Source organism: Rhynchophorus ferrugineus, unplaced genomic scaffold, assembly GCF_030347505.1.
Source record: "Rhynchophorus ferrugineus isolate W39M unplaced genomic scaffold, kcgeb_rfMv2 rfM8, whole genome shotgun sequence".
NCBI lineage: Eukaryota > Metazoa > Arthropoda > Insecta > Coleoptera > Curculionidae > Rhynchophorus > Rhynchophorus ferrugineus.
Genome location: NW_027472587.1, coordinates 13,973,505 through 13,995,758, shown reverse-complemented (window position 1 = coordinate 13,995,758; position 22,254 = coordinate 13,973,505). Strand labels below are relative to the sequence as shown.

General features: G+C 32.5%; 1 protein-coding gene across 3 annotated transcripts; it reads right to left on the bottom strand.

Annotated features, from left to right (window-relative positions):
• Window positions 1-3,365: 3,365 nt before the first annotated feature.
• On the bottom strand, window positions 3,366-14,855 carry LOC143200857 (ATPase family AAA domain-containing protein 2). 3 transcript variants are annotated; one of them, XM_076411597.1, is made up of 13 exons: window positions 14,564-14,855; window positions 14,358-14,509; window positions 14,031-14,300; window positions 13,799-13,978; window positions 13,094-13,269; window positions 11,236-11,264; window positions 11,117-11,160; window positions 10,892-11,068; window positions 9,776-9,944; window positions 9,509-9,721; window positions 6,031-6,249; window positions 3,617-3,765; window positions 3,366-3,496 (listed from the first exon to the last, which is right to left on the bottom strand). In XM_076411597.1, exons 1-13 carry the CDS (start codon window positions 14,778-14,780, stop codon window positions 3,437-3,439), a joined length of 2,055 nt encoding a protein of 684 aa, XP_076267712.1. In that variant the 5' UTR covers window positions 14,781-14,855; the 3' UTR covers window positions 3,366-3,436. The 3 variants fall into 3 exon arrangements, with proteins under 3 accessions (XP_076267712.1, XP_076267710.1, XP_076267711.1); XM_076411595.1 differs by having other exon boundaries at window positions 11,117-11,264; XM_076411596.1 differs by having other exon boundaries at window positions 11,117-11,264; window positions 14,358-14,503.
• Between the last annotated feature and the right edge of the window lie 7,399 nt (window positions 14,856-22,254).

Genomic DNA, 22,254 nt, shown 5'->3' with positions numbered 1-22,254 from the left:
AAAAGTCAGTCAGTTTGCTTTTTAAGCACTAACCATATCATATGAGACGTCGTAGAAACTTTGTAGGCAAGTGTTTCTATGGTGTAGTGGTTAGAACGTTGAGCCCACATGCGGAGGTCGTGGATTCGATTCCCAATTGACAGTAGCCTTTTTGTTCTAGTTTGATTGGAACATTTGTTAAATCACCTAGACTAGGTAGTGGACCTTAGGGCCTAAAACGTTCCTTATTATCAATAATTGTTTGGTTATTGCTATTTTTCCTCCTACGGGCTGTACTTTTACTCGAGCTATCCATTGTAATACTTCATAAAATAACTGCGTAATTTATGAGTAAATATCTAACATTAAATAGAAAAAAATAAAATATTTTAACAAAAAAGTTGAACAAGTAAATAAACAAATACAAGTAAATAAGTAAATAAGAAATTCTCTAAAAATTAAAAAATGAGTTATTGTTAATAGTTAAAATAATATTGTAAATAGATCAAAAGATTTAGGTAGGTATTAAGCTAAATTGTGTGTATATAGCAGAATATAAAATACGTGTTGTAGGTAGGTTAAAAAAAATTATTTTAATTTAGTTATTACAACTATTATTAGGTACATATTGTATTTTAAATCTTTTTTTTTGTGTGAAAAATCTAAGTTTGATTATTTTTTACATTTAAGTAAGTCTCTTATTTATTTTTTCAAGTCGGTTAAATTTTTTTATTAAAGATATTTTATTTGAATAGTTTATTTGAATTTCCTACAAAGGCATTTTATTGGCTAATTTCTATATCTCAATTGTTTGTATCTTTAATTTGTTTATTAAATTAAGTATTAAGTATATATTATATTACTCTATGTATTGGATAGAAAACTGTAATTTTTTATATATTTATTTATTTATTTATTATTTTAAAAGCCCATCAGCCTCTTGGCCTATTTAGGATCGAGTTGCAATGTATTTTTAAATAAAGTATACAAAAATGACAATGACATTCAAAAATAATATCCTATACAAGTTACAATTGAGAAGAATTACAAAAGGTGTATCAATCCAGCGGCCGTTAAAAAGTTGAAAAGCATATCCAAATGCTTGGGTTAGACCAGTTCTTTTAATGACCTTGGCATTCTGAGCTGCCGTCACAGTACCTCAAACTTTTCACACTCCAGAAGGATGTGTCTGACACACTGTTGTGTTGTGTTACTCAGCCGAGCAAGGATGCTCAATTGGAAACTGTTGAGATTGTTAATATTACGAGATTGGTGAAAAACCCCCTTGATTTCCCACAACTTGTTATTTTCCATAAGGGGATCCCAATTTAGTCGATCCAATTTTTTGTATATAGTTTTTAAATGTGTTTTAGCGTTTTCCTTGCTGAATACAACGCTCAGTTTGACTGAATCTTCCTTTCTGCTTACCAGGTAGTAGGCTCTTTCGTTACCGGGAATTCCCCTATAAGAGGGAACCTATAGATAATTTATTCTTACTCCCCTCCTCTCCAGTGTTGTATGTAGCTCTCTGATAGCTATAACTAGAGGTCTGATACAACAATAATAATAATATAATATTTTTTTTATATAGAGATGTCAAAACCATCAAATTTAAAAGTTAGGTTATGTTTTTCAAAAATTGCACTTTTACTTCATATTTTTGCCAAGAGATGTCGCTGGTCAAAACAATTATATGCGAAGGGTTTTTATGTATTATTCAATAAGATTTCATTTGTGTAGGTCAATTATTATACTTCAAAGAAAATATTGCACTGAAGCGATGACAGATTTGAATGAGAATTATAAGCCAATGTAACTCGCAGATGTTTTCGGCATTCGGTAGCATACTTTTTTCTAATTAAATCGTGGTGGTGTTGGACGAATTGCACGATGATTAATTAGGATTAAGTAAATAATGCGTGACGCATTTTCTGACATTGTATTTCGGATGCGGTCGCGGATGACAGAACTCGCAGAAAATCCCAGTTATTTTAAGTGCTTTTCTTGTTACGGTTTGATTTGTATCAATTGAAATGTTATTTATTTTGATGCGGTTATGTTCTAGCGATTGTTCTGATATATTGAACTACGCTTTGAACTAATATTAATTAATTCTACTTGTTATTTAATTGTATATATGAATATATGGGGAGTTACTGATGGAACAAAGAACATAACAATAAGTTATCATTGGGATGATGACAAATGTTGAAAAAACAAATTCTATAATGATCTAATGGATTTAGTATTTCTTAAAAATATATTTTTTATACAGAAAATAAAGAATTTTGAAGGAAAAAACAAGACGGTTTATAAACAATGCAGTTGGGTGCGAAAGTATCACAATTATTAGTGCTGGAAATTCATAATATATGGACTTTTCACATAGATGGCGTTAGTTTTATAGTATTCGCAACTTTTCTAGTTAGTACTAATCTTCATAAGAAAGCTGTTAAAATTTTATGATATTCTATTCATAAGTTTGTGAGTTATTGTGCTATTTCAAACTTGGTCGTAGAAACACTGATGATGTAGAACGCAGTGGACGTCCAAATGAGGTGGTAACAACAAAAAACATCAAAAAAATCCACAAAGTCGTTTTGAAGCATCGAAAAGTGAAGTTTCGTGAGTGATAACATCGTAAAGGTATCAAAAGAACGTGTTGATCTTACGAGATTGAGCTTTTGAATATGAGAAAACTCTGTTCAAAGTGAATGCCGCGTTTGTTTATTGTCGGGCAAAAATAAGAACGTGTTGATGATTATGAGCGGTGTTTGACATTGTTTAAACGTAACAAACCGGCATTTTTGCGTCGATATGCGATGATGGATGAAACATGGATCCATCACTTTGCTCCGGAATCAAAAAGATCGTCATCTGAGTGGCCAGAAATATTGAAATTGAACTAAAAAACGTGTTTTCTTTGTTACTCCCAGGACTTTTCTGCCCATGTGTTATAAATGAGCGTAGAAACTAGATTTTATTGCTATGAAAAGTCGAATATGTTTCATTATTCTATGTAATCTCCTTGAACTTCAGAATACTTTTATCCGTGCTATTAATGTATGTATTTCATCAGTCAGTGGGAGCTGAATCTGATCTGGCGACCTATTGCCTACTCCACTTTCTATTTACTGATTATCATGAAAGTTTTTTGAAATGTGGGATATTTGTGTTGTTACCCCGAACACTAGTGTGTTGATAAATGAATTTATACCAATTTTCAGTTAATATGTGATATATTTGATAGAGTTTTATGGATATTCTTGGTCGTTTTTCACCTATTAGCCTTATTTTGGAGATTACGATGTTAGTTTTAGTTATTAACTTAAATATATGATGTTACAAGTAGGTTCGATGTGGCCTATCAATACCGTCGACAGATCGTTAAAAACTGTTAATTAAAATGCTTAATTTATGTTATACATTTATTGCTTTTAACTGAATTTAGGACAATTCATTCGACCTTATCCATATCGTACGATTTTTCAATATTGTGCAAAATAATCTCCAAATTCTAAAAACAAAGAGACAGTTATAAACGGTTTAGTTGCTAAGATTAATTTATTTAAAAAAAATTGAATACTGTATGGTTTTCTTTAGTAAATAATTGAAAATAATGATAATCTATACATACTTTTGTTAATAGTTCAAATGAGTTCCAGTGGATGTTGATACATGCTGATATGACGTCATACAACAGCTCTAGTTGAGCCACCGTCATATTTTCTGAGGTTACCACTGACGTGTGTATCCACAAATGATAAATTTGTTGCATCTGATTATCTGTAAGCGTTAAAATAGAAAAAGTTTAGCTGCATAAGGCGAAAATAGGCGTAATATTTGATTAGGTTTTATTAGTCATAATATTCTTTAGAAATTCATGGCAGATATAGCCATCGTCATTCTATATATTCTAGATAAAATTTCACACCGGAATTATAACTTTTATACAGATTTTGTTGAAATTAACCACCCATTCCTTTTAGGCTATATACAATGTGTTAACCAAAAGCTGGATAATCAGTTTAGTAGTCAATTGATTAATGGGGTTTGTCCATCAAGGGTAAAAATAAATAAAAATTAGACATTTACGATGATTAAAGTAAATACATGTTAGTTAGTAACAATTTCATTTTACTTTTAACTTATAGGTGTAGTGTTGCTAGAATTTGTTAAGCAAAAGAGAAGAAATTAGATAGTATTGTGTAAGATGCATGAATAGTGAAGGACGATACTTTGAGATCAAATTTACTAATAAGAGTTGACCTGAATCTAATAGACTAAACATATTACAGTAAGCATCAATGACAACCTGATAATCTAATAACTACTACTTTGAAGTGAAGCCATCAAGGAAAAAAGAATATATTTTATACAAGAGTATAGGTTTTGTAAAAATAATGATGTATTGACTGGTGAATTCTTTTAGATGAAAAGTACGATGGTCTATAAGATGAAGATTTTGCTTTGAGATAGATGTGTGGTACCAAATGGTTTCTCGATTTTTTCTAAATCATAGTAGATAATATTAAGTTATGCAATGTCTTTTTGTAAATGTGTAAATGTGATGTCTTTATATAAATAAAGTGTTTTTCACTCTGTTTTTTGCAATGTATAGTCAAATATGATTTATTATTTCCAAATGTTTAATTACTCGGTAAACACAATTACAACACTTATTAAAATGTGCATATAAATCCACAGCTAAATATTATATTTATTCATATATAACAGGTGGGGCAAAACTTCCGCTACCATTTTGATTGCGCGTCATCTTAGTTATGTGACGTTTAGCTCAGTTGCTTTAACCATTGTGTTGTGCAGACGTCCAGCTTCTATTATATAAATATATGCCATAAGAACAAGCAGAAATAGTGATAATATTTATCAAGTACCTCACAAAACCACAATTTATCGTTTACATGCGAATTTTAGGCAGTAGAATACGACAGCAGACAGGTCTCGTTCTGAAAGACAACGTAACGTTGAATATGTGGCTCTGATGCACGATAGTATTGTCGTGTCTCTAGAATCATCAATTCGGAGATGTGGTTCCCAGTTACACATTTCTGTACGCAGTTTAAGGCGAATTTTGAAAACTGATTTTATTAGTATGAATTAAATTAGTCCAGAAATTGCTACCGAGAGATCCTGATCAACGAATTGAGTACAGTAATGCAATCCTAAGGCTGTCTAGACAAATTGAAGATTTTTCATCTAAATTCATAATGAGCGATGAAGTCCATTTTCTTTTCAGTGGCCACATCAATAAACAGAACACTCGGTTTTGGGGAACACAGAATCCTCAATTAATTCATGAATCATCATTGCATTCACTAAACACAACTGTATAGTATGGTATTCATGCTGGAAACATCATTGGTCCCAAATTTTTTGAAAATGACCAAGGTGAACGGTACCAAGACATGATTCGAAATTTTCTTATGCCTGAAATGGAAGAGCAAGGACTAGAGGACATGTGGCTTCAGCATAGGGCCACAGAACATACAGCTCGTTCAACAATTCAATTATTGAATGACATTTCTCCACGAAAACTAATCTCGTGAAGTGGCATTTAGCATGGCCAGCCAGACATCCGAATTTAACAGCACCAGACTGTTTCTTACGGGGTTTTTTAAAATCAAAAGTTTATGCGAATAAACCCCAAACGATTCAACTTAAAATCAATCTTAAAACAATATTCGTCACGAAATTGAAGAAATTCAGCCTCAGATGTTGCAGGATGTCGTGAAAAAAGAGCCGAAAGTTGCATAGCAAATGGCAGTCACCATTTAACTGATATAATTTTTCAATTATAACGAAAAAAAAATGTAAAGACCAAATAAACTTCCTATGAAAACCAACGTTACTTATCTTTTCTTTGAGCAAAGTTATAGGCAATCAAAATGGTAGCGGGACTTTTGCCCCACGTTGTATTTGTCTTTTGAACGGTAGTACTTGATTTAAAATATTTCATAAAACATTAGTGATAATTTTTCGTATTACTCAGAATTCATTGGCAGGTGGACAAAGCAGAATGATACATACCGACAATGAAGCTATCTTCTGGAACATTGGTCTTGTCCTCCGCGCGGAAATGTTTACACAATGCCGTGTTTGATGTTTTAATATGTGGTATGCTGGCTGAACACTTTAGGTTTCGACTTTCGAGGAGATTTGTAAAAATATTTGTAAAGTAATGTTTTTGTTCAGTTCCTGTGATGCTGCTTAAACTATCGCATTTCCTTGGCTCTTGGAATTTCTCACCTGCAATGGAATATATCTAAATTTGTTGTTGTCACCGTATCGGTATTGTTAATAAAATATTATTACGTTTAATATACACGCTATAATCGCGAATTTAATATTGATTCATATTTATCGCAGGCCTGTTAGCTTTTTGGACTTTAAAGAATCTGTTATTATTTTTATAAAATTTAACATACACTTAACGAAAAGTACGGGAATATAGCACGTTTGAGAAACATTTCCAATGATAATTAATGATATATTTTTTGTTTGTCGCTATGACGGGTGTCGTCATTTCGCGACTATACAATAGTACGGTGATGATATAAAGAGGCGGGGACAGACCTAAAGCGTGTGTATAAAATAATAAATTAATCAATAAATAAAATTAAAAACACAAACAAAGGGGTTAAAAGTATAAATTGTGTATATACAATTTTAAAATGAACACAAATACAGGACCACAAACACAACTATAACGAAGTAGAGGTTCTATCCAGACATCACATATACCGAAGTGGTAATGGTTATTTGTCAGTAACACTAAACTTAGCATAGGCTAGATTCTATGGAGATAATCGACTTCTCGTAGAAATCCGAGGAGTCTATCTGTACTGTCTCTTGTTAAGGCATTTCTAAAATTTTGCAGCCGTAATTAGTTCTGATCTAGATGAGTCGTGGACCGTCATTCAGTATGTGGTAGACTGAAATAGGGACACGGTGGCAAAATTCACAATGAGCAGGCGGGCTCGAAGTCACCTAGTGATCGTGTGAGAAACGACAGTGGCCCAATCTCAGTCGAGTGAAGGCTACGGCTACGAGATGAGAAAAAAATCAGCTTTAACCTCAAAGAGCCTGCTGTGATTGGCTTCCTGGGCCCAACGACGTTATTTGTGAAACGAGAAACGAATGGGATAAGGTCAGTATGGACACAAATATCCGTGATAGAGAGGGGAAAGGAGGTTGCCTGCATTAATGATATTTAATTACCAACCTTTTGCCACTATTCTAGTAAATCATACTTCAGTCAATGTAGTAGAACTTCTGAAGTCTGTTTTGAAGCTATCTTTATGACTTTAAGAGGTCGTAACTGGATATATGGACATACATACCATTTGCTAAAAACATTTATAACAGCTTTAATATGAATTAAGAAAATTCCACCCAGTTGCACATGTATACAATTTAATATTAATTTTTCAAATTGGAATCAATTCCATGCGAGATTCATTATATTTTAGGGATAATTGAACCTGCAAAGGTAAAATTTCGGATAAATAAGACTTGATATGCTCTATGTGAGCATACCTCATCAAAATTACAACTCGTAGATCATATAGTCATTTCACGGCATTAAAATTGAACAGCATTAACAAGAAACCTTGAAGTTTGACTCGAAATCTATTATATGATTATTATTTTTGCACATAACTAACACATCACTCAACTCAAGTCCCGGACTTGGCGTACAGATGACGCCACCTCCGAACCTTCACTAACCTAACCTAATAGTTCCAACTGTGGCGACCGCCACGACCCTTTAGACCACTACGCTTTCACCAACAACAAGTTCAAAGGTTGGCAACGCCGGTGGATTGGTATCATGCGGTTCCAGGCTATAAAAGACCATCACGACGATGTCTCGGTCTCCTTCATCAAGCTGCCCGCGTCGCAGCAACTATCCACCAGGCAATGATAAAACGTCGAAAAATAGGAGCCATATTCTTAGATGCAAAGCTTTCAACCAAGTATGGCCCCACGGCCTAATATTTAAAGCTAAAAAATTAGGTCTACCGAATGACCTAATATCCCTGATAGATTCATACTTGGATAGTAGGTCCTTTCAGGTGAGGAACGGTGACGTAGTTTCCTCTCGTAAACAAATCTCCGCAGGAGTACCGCAAGACGCTCCATTAGCACCAGCCCTATTCAACCTTTTCCCACACAGCATTTTATGAAGATGATACCGCTTTCTTTACAATCGGTTATTGTCCCGACGCAATCCGCAATAGACTCCAAGCACAATTGAACCAAGCGATAGCGTGGTACAAATTCTGGCTGCTTCAGATTAACCCGAGCAAAACTCACGCTATTCTGTTCCACAGCAAGAAGGAGTTTCGCGCCTGTCGTCTCCAAATCGACAAAGTTCCTATCCCTTGGCTCCAGAAAGTCTCACACCTCGGTCTCCAGTTCGACCGCAGATTTCAATGGTCTCCCCAAATCCAGTACGCCATTTTCAAAGGAAATGGCGTGTACAGCCTATTATTTCCTTTACTCTGCAGAAAAAACAAACTCCCAATCCCACAAAAAGCGACTCTGTATAAAATGCTAGTCCGTCCAATCTGCCTCAATGGAGCACAACGAGCACATACTCCGAGTCAAGCATCCCGTTTGTGTAAAGTTTGATAAACATGCTCAGTGTGAGGTTCTCCATAGGAACCTTAGCACACGATAACGCCTTAATGAAATCCCTACCCGTCCACAAACCCCGGTAGTAAACAAACTACGGCAGTTCCAGTCGTAACCCAGGGTCTCTGTCGCCCGCAAAACAAACATATCCCGAACCTGAAGAGACATCAGCCGAAGACCATTTGGTTCTAGCTGGTCAATCTTCTGGTACTTCCTCTACCTAACCTAATATCCTGTCAATTCTCCCGTCGACCACATGTATCATTCAATAACGAAATAAACAAGTATTTCTCCAAGCAGTGTTTTTAGTTCTCGTGCAAATTCCTTCCAAAAATAGTAGTGACCAACAATCGTATCGACGGCCATTCATTCCGACCGACCGACCTGACGAACATTCCTACACAACCTTCAGAATACACTTGTCAGAATTAAATGGCCGTCTGAGGTTTAGGTTCAATATTACAGTGAAGTAGCGAAGCTATTTTTGTTATTATCGTGTTACAATTATTTTGTACATATTACCGCATCTAAATTCCAAGTTCAAACCACGCACAGCCAAAGGGATAAAAAATTAATACGAGGAAAATATTACACCACAGAGAAATATTACCACCCATTGTATAGTCCAATCTACCTTCCAGTGACTACTAAGAGAAGAGATCTCATTCAGAAGATGAAGAGCTTGTCGAAGTTGAAGTTTACTTTGAAAGTAAAGATAAATAGTTTTATAAAAAAAGGTATAAAATAATTAGTCAGGCCTTGGTTTGAATGTTCATCACACTTCAAGGTCAGAGTTTTTGATTAAAAATTCGTTGTCTATTCTTTCATATGAAATAAAATTGCTGAGAACCTTAAGCCTAATACATACGCTTAATTTCTTTGTGAATGTCATATATACTACTGGTACTGTTTGATTTGACCAAATTATTCTGGCTTTCCATCGTTTTCAGCCGCTTCCTGGTGCCCGAATAACCCGAACCTTCCCTCTTTCGTTTTCCCGACTTTCCCAGAATGTTCCCTAACGATTTCCCATTACGCCTGCTACGCCTCAGAATCTGTATCTCCCTTTTGGATGGGCGCACTGAAATATTTACAGTCCATCAATGAGGAAAAATATTTTCAAACGGACGTGTACGTTTCACCGACGGTTTCTCTTCCGCCTTTCTTGCATTTTCTAAAACGCTGGATAAACTAACGATATTCCGATTGAAAAATAATGGTTTAAAGAAGGCCTTGCGTTCGTATTCCTTGGGGTTCTCGATTTTTATCAGTATGCTGCTATTGTTGTAGAAGAAATTTTGAAGCTGAAAAGTAATTAATTACTAATATGTTTATAATAACTAAAATAGTAACTATGATAACTATAAATATACATATTTTTTAAAATTATTTTAGCTATAAAATTTTTGAAATACTATAAAATATTTTATTGAATGTTATAATTGGTGAAGGCGCTGGTATTAAATATAATCTCAATACGTTTTTGTTGAATCTAGATTATTTACTAGAGACGAGTGCCGTGCAAGATAAGATATTGAGTAACTTTAAAGACAAATGAATGCTTATGTACCTTACATATTTTTTGGTCTCTTTTTTCTCTTAAAATTAAACATGTTTATAAAGGTTTAAATAATTTAGTCATAATATTAAAATTAGTACTTAAAATAATAAACAGTGAACTTAGTTAAATTGGAACTAAAGTTTCAAGGGATGTTTTAGGTTAATTTGTGAATTCGAAAGTACATATTATACACTTCAAATATAAGAATAATTTACAAGAACTATAACTTTGGTTGGTTATTGCAATATTTATAAATGAATATTTTTTGTTTTAAAATTACTTTTAAATGAAAAATATTTATAAAAGGTTATTTGTAATACATTTTTTTATATACCAGATAATTTTAACTTGAGTGATTGAGAACTGATTTCATTTATATTATATTCCTCAAATGTATGTATAATTTGCAATAAGTGGCAACGTTGCAAATTAAAATACTTGTGCGCATGCCATGTATTAGACTAGACTAGAATTCTCCCGAATTAGACGCTTGTAAACAAGCCTGAGCCTTATTATGTGATTAATTTTTACGTTCTTGTAAACGTTTTGAATATCTTGCTTGTATAGAAGATACTTGTATTTTCAGATGAACGTTTGTGACTTTGTGTAATTTTATATTATTTCCTGTGAATTTCATAGTAATATTTAAATTTTGATCACCAGTAAAATCGCAAGTTAGAGTATATTTACCTTACATGGGACATCTGTCTTGCAAGTTGCCATAACTAAGACAGGTACACCAGCATGTATATTTTCAAGGGAAGAAACAATACTTAGTTGTTCGCAGTCGTCCACAACATCCCACCATTCGTCGATTTTGGACAAAACTATTACTGATGGGAAATGATATTGTATATTTTCAATGTTCTACAAAGCCTCTGGGTAGAATATGATAGTTCTGCTTTAAAATCTCACCTTGTATGTTTTAGTTATGTCGTAAACAAATGCAGGTAAATATTCTAGTTGTTGTAAAATAGCGGGTATTAAATGATCGTTCAGTCCTTGCTTGTTATTTCCTACTAATATTACTTTACCTGCGTATCTTCCTTCACCACTCAAATATCTATAAATATGTAAATATTACAAGAGATATTAACACTGAAGACTTTTATGAAATCCAACAATGTATTTTTTATGTACAGCTACATCGTATATTGGAATAACCACTTTTAATGGTCCATTTGGTCCTTGAAGTTTTTTTAATTAATTTGTTTATTTCGCTATTATTAATTTGTGAAAATAGAAATGGAATAATATCAAAAAAGTAATCTTTAACAATATTTATTGTTTTAATGTACTTATCAATTATATTATTTGACTTTTATTTTTGCACATAGGTAACACATCACCCAATAAGTTCCGGGCTTAACGTACAGATGACGCCACCTTTCCTAACCTAACCTAAATTCCAACCTTCAAAATATACCTGTCAGAATTTTATGGCAATCTGGGGTTTAGTTTCAAAATTACAGTGATTTTAGTGAAGCAGTTTTTGTTATCATCGTGTCAAAAGTCTAAATTGAACAAATTGGTTTTTAATTGTTTAGCCACTGTCCTCAATGACTACTGGTTGTTTGTAGACCCGAGAAGAATGCTCCAGGGAAATATATTTGTCTCAAAGATAGAGATGACTGTCAAAAGGTTGAAGGTTATTTTGAAAGAAAAGATAAATTGTCTTACGAAAAAGTTAAACAAATAGGAGAACTGGACTGAACATGCCATTCTTGAGGGGTACTATCTTGACGATAAAATTGAATGGGAAGGTGCTTTTTTATTATTCAGATTCGGGACCTATTAAGTGATGACAGAAGGAAGAAACCGAATGGAGGTTGATTTAAATCTTAACATTTTAAATAAAATGGTATTGTATTTGTCGAATTGAATAGATATAATTAATGGAGATTGATTATCTCTGAATGTTCTTAATCAATCTTCGCAATGATTAGATGATAATTCATGTTAACTAATGTTAAATTACTACTTTTGTTCTTTTGATACAATGTTGTAATAAAAAATAATCATATCATCAACTAGAATTAATTTTACGTGTTTCCATTTTGAAGGTAGTTTAACAGAAGAATGTTTTTGTATAGTCTGTCCAATAAAACAGTTAATTCACGTTATCAACATTTATGGCGTCACATAGTCGCAGTGTTGCCGCATTAACTTAGAATGTTGATTTGCAACGTTTGTCGATTTGTAACCTCTAATTATTATGAGTAATGTTTTGAAGAAGTTTGTATATATTTTAAAACAAGGTTGACTAGTAGCAACACATGATTCACTTACATGTTTCAACGCACTCTGATGCTATCGGGGTCATTTTATCTCCTTTTAACTAGGGTAAAATGATAAGGAAATATAGAACAAAGAACCTACTATAGTGTTAAAATAAATTATATTTGATAACATTTTTATTCAATTATTTTATTTAGATTAGAATTTTGTTGTACGTCGAAGCGAAACTGAACTAAAACTCGGAGTTGATGCGGCAACATTGCGACATTTTGACGTCACAAATTTATATGACGTATGTACAAAATACTTTGAATAGACTATACGTAACAAGAAAGGACAATGTTAAATGTTTTATGTCTGATTGATTAGCTTTGTGAGTGGTAACCATTAGATATTAGTCATCCTTATGAAATAAATTATAGTTACGGTATCAGTCTAATCTAAGTAAAATATTTTTTTTATATATTTAAACTGAGCTTGCTTATATTGGATAGATGAAATTTATCAGATTAAAAATCCAATTATATCTGATATTATACAGTGGTTATCAAACTGTTTTCTGGAAAAAGAAGTTTAACACACCCCATAGAGAATACTGTTTCCAATTAATTAGTTCAATTTTTGGATTTGTAAATCAATCTATAACATACTCACCTATGGTCTTCTTTTAAAAAGTGAGGCCAAACAGTTTTTATGGATTTCATGATGTTCCTGAGCTGGCCTTGAAGCAATGGCTGTACCGTTGACGATAATTTTCTCATAGCGCATCCCGTTTTCAACGAAGTCGGTACAAAGTTTAATTTGGCAGATAGAAAATCGCAGTCTTGAATCTAAAATGAAAGATAAAGTGGCACTCAACCAATATACAGAATCTGTTTATTAATTTGGATAAGTTATGTATGTATGGTTGTTGTATTAGTTATGTTGTTTATTATGTATTATTTAGTATTGTCTTGTCAGCTTGCCAAGTCTTGTCTTGTCATGCTTTGCTGTCAGTTTTTTGACTTTACGTTGCTAAGAAATATCTGTTTAAACAAGGTTCTTCGGTTGATTGCCAATGCTTATCGCTACGTAACCAACGAAGAACTGCACGATGACCTGGAAATCAAATGGATTTGCGAAGTTAGCGAATATTTCGCTTTGAAACACGAAAAATATTACTAAATTACTAGTTATTATAATTTTATAATGGAGGAACACATATTGATGTAATTTCTCGCACTCGGCTTGCTTGTGAATTAATCCATGTACTAAGATTGTACTAAGCGTATCTAATAAAGATGATATAAAAAAATCTTTATAAATGTGTAGATTTGAAAAACTCTTGGACCCAATGAATCTCACGTTAGTTCGGTTTACCTTTATGCTTTCTGGATTTATTTTCGCTTTACTTAAGGTCGGATACGTCCTTTTCATGCATATAACAACAGCTTCGGAGCAGAGAGCTTGTAAATCAGCACCACTGTATCCACTCGTAGACTCCACAAGCGTTGCCAGAACTTTCGCGTTTGGTTTATGTTTCCAAGAGGCCGTATGCACCTGAAGCAAGTTTAAGTGATCACCCGATTGTTGTTCTACTGTTTATAATCACCTCTAAGATTTCTCGCCGCGCCGATGTGCCCGGAAGAGGGAAGTATAACTCTTTATCGAATCGTCCAGGTCTGCGCAGTGCTGGATCCACCGCCTCTATACGGTTGGTAGCACCGACTACTATGAGTCCGGGCTTGTTATCTAGACCATCCATTAGAGCCAGTAACGTAGCCACGACGCTGGTATGTATATGATCCGTTTGCTTGTCTCTAATGGGGGCCAGACCATCTATTTCATCAAAAAATATTATGGAGGGTCTTGATTTCGTCGCCTACAATAAAGAACGTCATTGAAACGACATGTTTTACTTATTTACCAGTAGTTATACCTTTTCGAATAAGTCTCGCAGGTTCTTCTCTGAACCACCCACCCATTTATCCAGGATATCAGCGCCCTTACGTTCAAAGAACGAAACTTTCCCGATACCTTCTCGGTTTAGTTCTGTGGCCAGAGCCGCCGCAACTAAAGTCTTTCCTGTACCTTAAACCCGGTGTTATATTCTCTCAACAATATAGTAATAATAATGTCTCCCACCTGGTGGTCCGTAGAACAGGACTCCCCTGGGTGCCTTGATGTTGAAATGCGCGAAGACGTTGCCGTGTAGTAACGGGATGATGATGATCTCCCTCAGCGTCGCGATGTGGTGGCTCAGGCCGCCGATTTTGCAGAAGTCGATGGCGTTCTGTTTCGTCCTCTTCGGCAGTCGGTAGGTCGGATGGTTCTGGCTCTGATTCTGGTTTTGCAACGACATATCAATTTGTGGAAAATTTCGAATGCAGTTTCTAAATATAGAGCATGTCTTTAAACTCTCAATTTCGATTCTGACAATGACGTATCGGTCATTGCGGTGACGTTTTATTTGTGATGTGAATTCTTCAAGAAACTCGATAGTTTATGAAAAAAATTCTTCCTTATGTTTATGTCAGTAAAACTCTCTGTTAAGTTGTGAAATATAAGACTCCTGCTTTACTTCAAAAACTGTTTTATTTCATGGGAATCTTTTCTAACATAAAATAAACCTCTATCTCTAGACGATCTAGATCTAGATGATCCCTACATTAGCTGTTTTTACTAAAATTTCCATAGTATACCCTAATCTTATGTTGAGAGGTATGAGGAGGTTTTAGTGAGAACCTGAGGTACTGAAACTGGTTCTGTTTAAATTCCAGTAGACCATGTTAGTTCACAGCAACTTCAGTCCCACTCTGATGGCCTTACATCTTGAACTGCGATGCTTATGCCAGGAATCCTAGAACTAGGGGTGTTTCTTTAAGCTAGAACGTTTCCTAATTGGAAATAGTTTATTGTTAGGGATCTTTGAGCATCTTCTATCGTTTATCTGTGACCTTACAGCTTCAGTTGCGATACTTTTTGTCCGAACTTAAATACATCAAGGAATACTTTAAGTAACTGCGGAACGATCACCAATCCAATGTCAAGCAATCTTTTTTGATAATTAATTTGTTTCCGCTTAATTGAAAGAATTAAAAAGAGAACAGTGTTGAGATCTGCCTGGAACCCTAACGGCTGCGCCATTTACGAAATTATATATAGAAATAATATATAAATTAAATGCATATAAAAAAGTCTTATAATTTGTCATAGTTGCATAATCATGGTAATCGTCATCATGATAATTTACAATGGAAGAAATAATATCTTGAATATTTTTAATGTTTCCTGGTGTAGTATACCTGTTGCGCTTTATATATACTTTTATATATTTTGTACAGATCTTATTATGAACATTAAAACATTATAAATAATCTTTATAACATTATGGGCGATTAAATTGTTTCGTAGAAATCTGAAATTGCGATTTTTTTGTCAAAAAAAAACAGGAAAACGTTGAACAATTTTGTTTTCTTGTTATTGTAGATCCTGTTGACGCTTTTATTATATTTTACGTAATATTGTATGCTTATATTTAAAAGCGTCGGTCATAATATGAATCTGACTTTCATCATTTATTATCAGTTTCATAAAAATCATTAAATTATTGAAAAATCCGAATTCCGAAATATTAAAGACATCGGTCATGTTTTATTCTGAAATCATAAACAATTCTTCCCTACCTTCCAACTTTATCTATATCATTCGAGAGGTAGAGTATGAATTAACTTTATCCGTAATGAAGTCTCTTACTACACATGCCATTGCCTTTGGAGAACGAGACGTTGTCGTGATGGTTTTTTATAGCCTAAAGGGTCGTACCGGTTGCTACAGATATATTGCTTTCTTGTTTATTGAATAAAATATTGTAAGTAATATAGACGACAGAAAATCATAAATGATAATAAGGGAACATAATGTAGGATTGATTGTGCTCTGTGGGATAGGCTATTATTCCGAAGGAATGAAAAGCACGATAGCGGCTATAGGGATGTTTTGAATGTATTAATAATAGATTTAAAGACCCGAAGAAGGAGTATCTTCAGTAGGTATTTCTTTAATTTTTTCAGGTCTCAATATAGTTCTTGCATCCCATGTGGGTGCTCTGATTGTTTTCTTTTCCATATCCATTTCTCATTCTTTATACCGCTTTCCTCGTCATTGTTTCTTGAACTTATTATTTTCTTGTGTTTCTGTTAAAATTTTTTAGAACTACTGTTTTCTTCATGATAATTTAGAGTGGAAGAAATAATATCTTGAATATTTTTAATGTTTCCTGGAGTGGTATACCTGTTGCGCTTTATATATACTTTTATATATTTTGTACAGATCTTATTATGAACATTAAAAAATTATAAATATTCTTTATAAGATTATGGGCGATTAAATTGTTTCGTAGAAATCTGAAATTGCGATTTTTTTGTCAAAAAAAAGCAGGAAAACGTTGAACAATTTTGTTTTCTTGTTATTGTAGATCCTGTTGACGCTTTTATTATATTTTACGTAATATTGTATGCTTATACTTAAAAACGTCGGTCACAATATGAATCTGACTTTCATCATTTATTATCAGTTTCATAAAAATCATTACATTATTGAAAAATCCGAATTCCGAAATATTAAAGACATCGGTCATGTTTTATTCTGAAATCATAAACAATTCTTCCCTACCTTCCAACTTGATCTAAATCATTTGAGAGGTAGAATATGAATTAACTTTAACAGTAATTAAGTCTCTTACAGCAATAATGTCTATCATGGCCTGTGATCTCTCATCAATAATTCATTCTCCCTACAAATCTCCTTCGTGTAACTTACTATTAATTGCCGCATACTGAATAATCTCTCAGGTTCATCCCATTTTAAGAATCCTGAGAATTATTTCTTCAAATTACTGGGCTCTTCAGTTAAATGGAAAAAAACCTGTAACCGTGAAGAAATAAATTGCGGCATAATTCTTCATCAAACGTCCTTACCTCGAGATGGGAACAATGTAATTGTTCTTTCGAATGAAATATTGTTAGAAACTGAAATGTTTTTTTTTATGTCAGATAGTCTTATTTCGATTGTTTATATTATTTATTTTGTTATTATATGACACGATGTTATATTATCATTAAAATATCATTACATATATATTTTTTATAACATCTTTATTAGATACGCTTAGTACAATCTTAATTATTATTATTATTACAATTAATTTATTACTACTTTTCCTATGTGCTTGGATTAATTAACAAGCAAGACGAGTACGAGAAAATACATCAGTATGTATTCCTCAATTATAAAATTATAATTATTTATTAATTATTAACTTATAGCTATAGTTTACACTAATAATACACACTAAATGTTCACACAAGTTCGTATGGTTCATTACATATATGAATAATATTATTTAAATTATAAAAATATTGTAAGTTATAAGTTAAGACACAATTTTTGAAAACAAAGAGCTAAATAAATGATGGGAGAATTCATCAATTATATTAATTTTAATGTATCAAGAATATTTATAAATACGTGGTCTTTTGTTTACTATAAAAAACGTAAAACATTAAAATTCTTAGTGGACGCTTAGGAAGCTTAAGTTAAGCTTAATAGCAGAATTTTAATGAAAATTTAGTTCAAGTTCATGAAACTTACGTGTAAAAGTTCCTTGACAGTGTAATTAGTTTATAAAAATGGTTATTAAAAAGTGCATTATGAATGTCTTCCTATTTTTTTATAAAAATCGTTTATACTTATATATTATTGATAATTACATAAACCTAGCTATAATTAATTATATAAAACATGTTAAACGTGGTAATTAGACTAAATTAGTTCCACATAAAATTAACTCAAACTAATTATAATTATGATGAAATAAAATATAAAAGCAATATGTGCTCAAAGTTTTTAACTCTTTAGTTATAGATTATTAATTGACACTTGCCACTGTAAAATGAACATTCATATGTTGAAATTGACAAAGTTTGTTCCACATCTAATATGATAAATTCAAGCTAATAAAATATAGGTTGTTTTACTTCATATTGACCGTATTTGCTATAAATTTATTTGATATTAGTAACACATCATTGGTCTGATATTTTAAGAGAAAATATTATAACAGATACTATAGTTTCTTTGTTCAGCTTTATTATAATTTAAATTATATGCAAATTCTAAGAAAATATTGTCAATACGTGAAAAGAAATTAAAATTCTGTACGTTGCTTAAGCTAACAACAAAGAATAATGTATTGATAAAGTAGTAATATGTATGATGAACGAGGAAATGGGTTACACACATGGAAATTGTTTGGGAATAAAATTACAGTAATTCCTAGAAGAATTTTATTTCAGATTATTATAATAAAAGAATTATTACATCTACTTTATAGTTGTCATTGTCTATAGTCAACTATTTGATAAAATGCTACCCTGGTTTCTCTAAGAATATAAACGAATTAACTAAATTTCTCATCCAAGAGTTTTTAAAAGAATATATTGAATAAGATAAATAGAAAGATTTTTTGTACATACGTCATCAAGATGGTTTATGTATTACCTGCCGAAATTTGTAAATTCGCTTCATAATCAGACAATATTTTCCTGCTCATTTTATTCTAGTTAAAAAGAGACACAATGCTGTCTGATCAGTTCGAACATGTAAACGAACAAGTCGTCCAGTTGTCAGACGTACGCAAAATTCTTGAAAGCAATAGTGATAAGAGGTTATAACTTTAACCTATAAACTATAGTGGCTGTACAATTAATTGTAGTTGTTATATGTTAAAATAAATTATATTTGATAACATTTTTGTTCAATAACTTTATTTAGGTTAAAATTTTGTTGTATATCAAAGCATAACTGAACTAAGACTAAGAGTTGATGCTTCAACATTGCGAGGTTTAACGTCACAAATTTAGATGACGTATGTACAAAATAACTTTGAACAGACTATAGATAGAATACAACTCGGTTGATGGGTACTCTTATAAATAGCAGAATTTCGGAATATGAGAAGCAAGGAGAAAGTAGTATAAGAGAAAACTCAGATGGTGATTTAAACAATCCTGGGATGTAATCAGGAAAATACCTCAGAATAGGGAAAAAAAGAAAGAGACACTAAAGGTTTAAAACAACAAAAACTCCTGCTTTACTTCAAAAACTATTTTATTTCATGGAAATCTTTTCTAACATAAAATAAACCTCTATCTCTAGACGATCTAGATCTAGATGATCCCTTCATTAGCTGTTTTTACTAAATTTTCCATAGTATACCATAATCTTATAGGTTTTAGTGAGAAACTGAGGTAGTGAAATCCGCATTTGGTGGCCCTACATCCAGAACTCTAAGATTCTGTTTAAATTCCATAATAATTCCATGTATGTACAAAATAACTTTGAACAGACTATAGATAGAATACAACTCGGTTGATGGGTACTCTTATAAATAGCAGAATTTCGGAATATGAGAAGCAAGGAGAAAGTAGTATAAGAGAAAACTCAGATGGTGATTTAAACAATCCTGGGATGTAATCAGGAAAATACCTCAGAATAGGGAAAAAAAGAAAGAGACACTAAAGGTTTAAAACAACAAAAACTCCTGCTTTACTTCAAAAACTATTTTATTTCATGGGAATCTTTTCTAACATAAAATAAACCTCTATCTCTAGACGATCTAGATCTAGATGATCCCTTCATTAGCTGTTTTTACTAAAATTTCCATAGTATACCATAATCTTATAGGTTTTAGTGAGAAACTGAGGTAGTGAAATCCGCATTTGGTGGCCCTACATCCAGAACTCTAAGATTCTGTTTAAATTCCATAATAATTCCATGTATGTACAAAATAACTTTGAACAGACTATAGATAGAATACAACTCGGTTGATGGGTACTCTTATAAATAGCAGAATTTCGGAATATGAGAAGCAAGGAGAAAGTAGTATAAGAGAAAACTCAGATGGTGATTTAAACAATCCTGGGATGTAATCAGGAAAATACCTCAGAATAGGGAAAAAAAGAAAGAGACACTAAAGGTTTAAAACAACAAAAACTCCTGCTTTACTTCAAAAACTATTTTATTTCATGGGAATCTTTTCTAACATAAAATAAACCTCTATCTCTAGACGATCTAGATCTAGATGATCCCTTCATTAGCTGTTTTTACTAAAATTTCCATAGTATACCATAATCTTATAGGTTTTAGTGAGAAACTGAGGTACTGAAATCCGCATTTGGTGGCCCTACATCCAGAACTCTAAGATTCTGTTTAAATTCCATAATAATTCCATGTATGTACAAAATAACTTTGAACAGACTATAGATAGAATACAACTCGGTTGATGGGTACTCTTATAAATAGCAGAATTTCGGAATATGAGAAGCAAGGAGAAAGTAGTATAAGAGAAAACTCAGATGGTGACTTAAACAATCTTGGGATGTGATCAGGAAAATACCTCAGAATAGGGAAAATAAGAAAGAGACATTAAACAAAAATTAAAAAATAATAATTTATACATGAAACAAGAGAGATCTTCAGATTTTGACCCATTTTACAAAGAACATAATTCATCAAACTGAACCTGAACTGACCTGTTTTCGCGATGAGTAGCGACGACAAAAGAACGAACGAATAAAAACAACATTATAAACAAAAATGAAACCGAAGGCCTTGTCTGTTCGAGGTCTCTCAAGTGTAACGTTGGGCTTGATGTAAATCACTAAGGAGTGCCTGAATTGTAAGGTACAGCAATCAAATTTTTTTAGAACAAAACTTTTAGTTCATTTATATCAGTATTGACATTATCGTCAAGGATGTATCGTATTTATATATTATATTTATCTTGCGTTTTTTAAGATCAAAATGCATGTTGTAATTTCATCTAAAATCCTATACGATCTCGTGAAACTGTTGTTTATATTCAGAACTGATTTCAGCGAAGTTGTTTTGAATCACTTTGTCGCGTTTTAGTTTATGTAACAATTTTGTTTCTTTAAGTTCTCGACACAAAATTAATTAATTCAAGTAAAAATGATTACCTCCGATTCTCTTAATAATTTTTAGCACTACTTATTGTTGAACTGAACAGTTAAAATATTTTTTTTTGCAAATGATTCTTTGGTTTGTAGGAATGTTCGTCTGGTCGGTCGGAATGTGTGACTGTCGATGCGATTGTTTGTCCGAACACTCACTACTATTTTGTGGAATGAATTCGCACAGAAATTGAAAACGTTGTCGTGATGGTCCTTTATAGCCTAAAGGGTCGTAGCGGTTGCTACAGATATATTGCTTTCTTTTTTATTGAATAAAATATTGTAGGTAATATAGACGATAGAAAATCATAAATGATAATAAGGGAACATAATGTAGGATTAACTGTACTCTGTGGGATAGGTTCCGAAGGAATGAAGAGCACGATAGCGGCTAAAGGGATGTTTTGAATGTATTAATAATAGGTTTAAAGACCCTAAGAAGGAGTATTGCCACTAACACTTTTTTTCACTATTAAGACACATTATCTCACACTAATGTTGTGTATATATATATATATATATATAATATGTATATATATCTTCAGTAGGTATTTCTTTATTTTTTTCAGGCCTAAATATAATTCTTGCATCCCATGTGGGTGGTCTGATTGTTTTCTCTCCCATATTCATCTGTTTCTCTATATTCTCTCATTCTTTATATCGCTTTCCTCGTCATTGTTTCTTGAACTTATTATTTTCTTGTGTTTCTGTTAAAATTTTTTAGAATTACTGTTTTCTTGGTACTATTTACAGCATCATTTATTTTTTATTTTAGTGTTAGTTCACTTTATAATAAATTTT

Bases quoted from the DNA above. Each gene is read 5' to 3' on its own strand.
- LOC143200857 (XM_076411595.1), bottom strand. From the start codon at position 14,780: ATGTCGTTGCAAAACCAGAATCAGAGCCAGAACCATCCGACCTACCGA. The intron at 9,945-10,891 runs GTAAATATACTC...ATTACTTTTCAG, and splicing joins AGACAGATGTCCCATGTAAG to CTTCAAAATTTCTTCTACAA. The intron at 6,250-9,508 runs GTATGTATTAGG...ATTCCATTGCAG, and splicing joins CATTCACAAAGAAATTAAGC to GTGAGAAATTCCAAGAGCCA.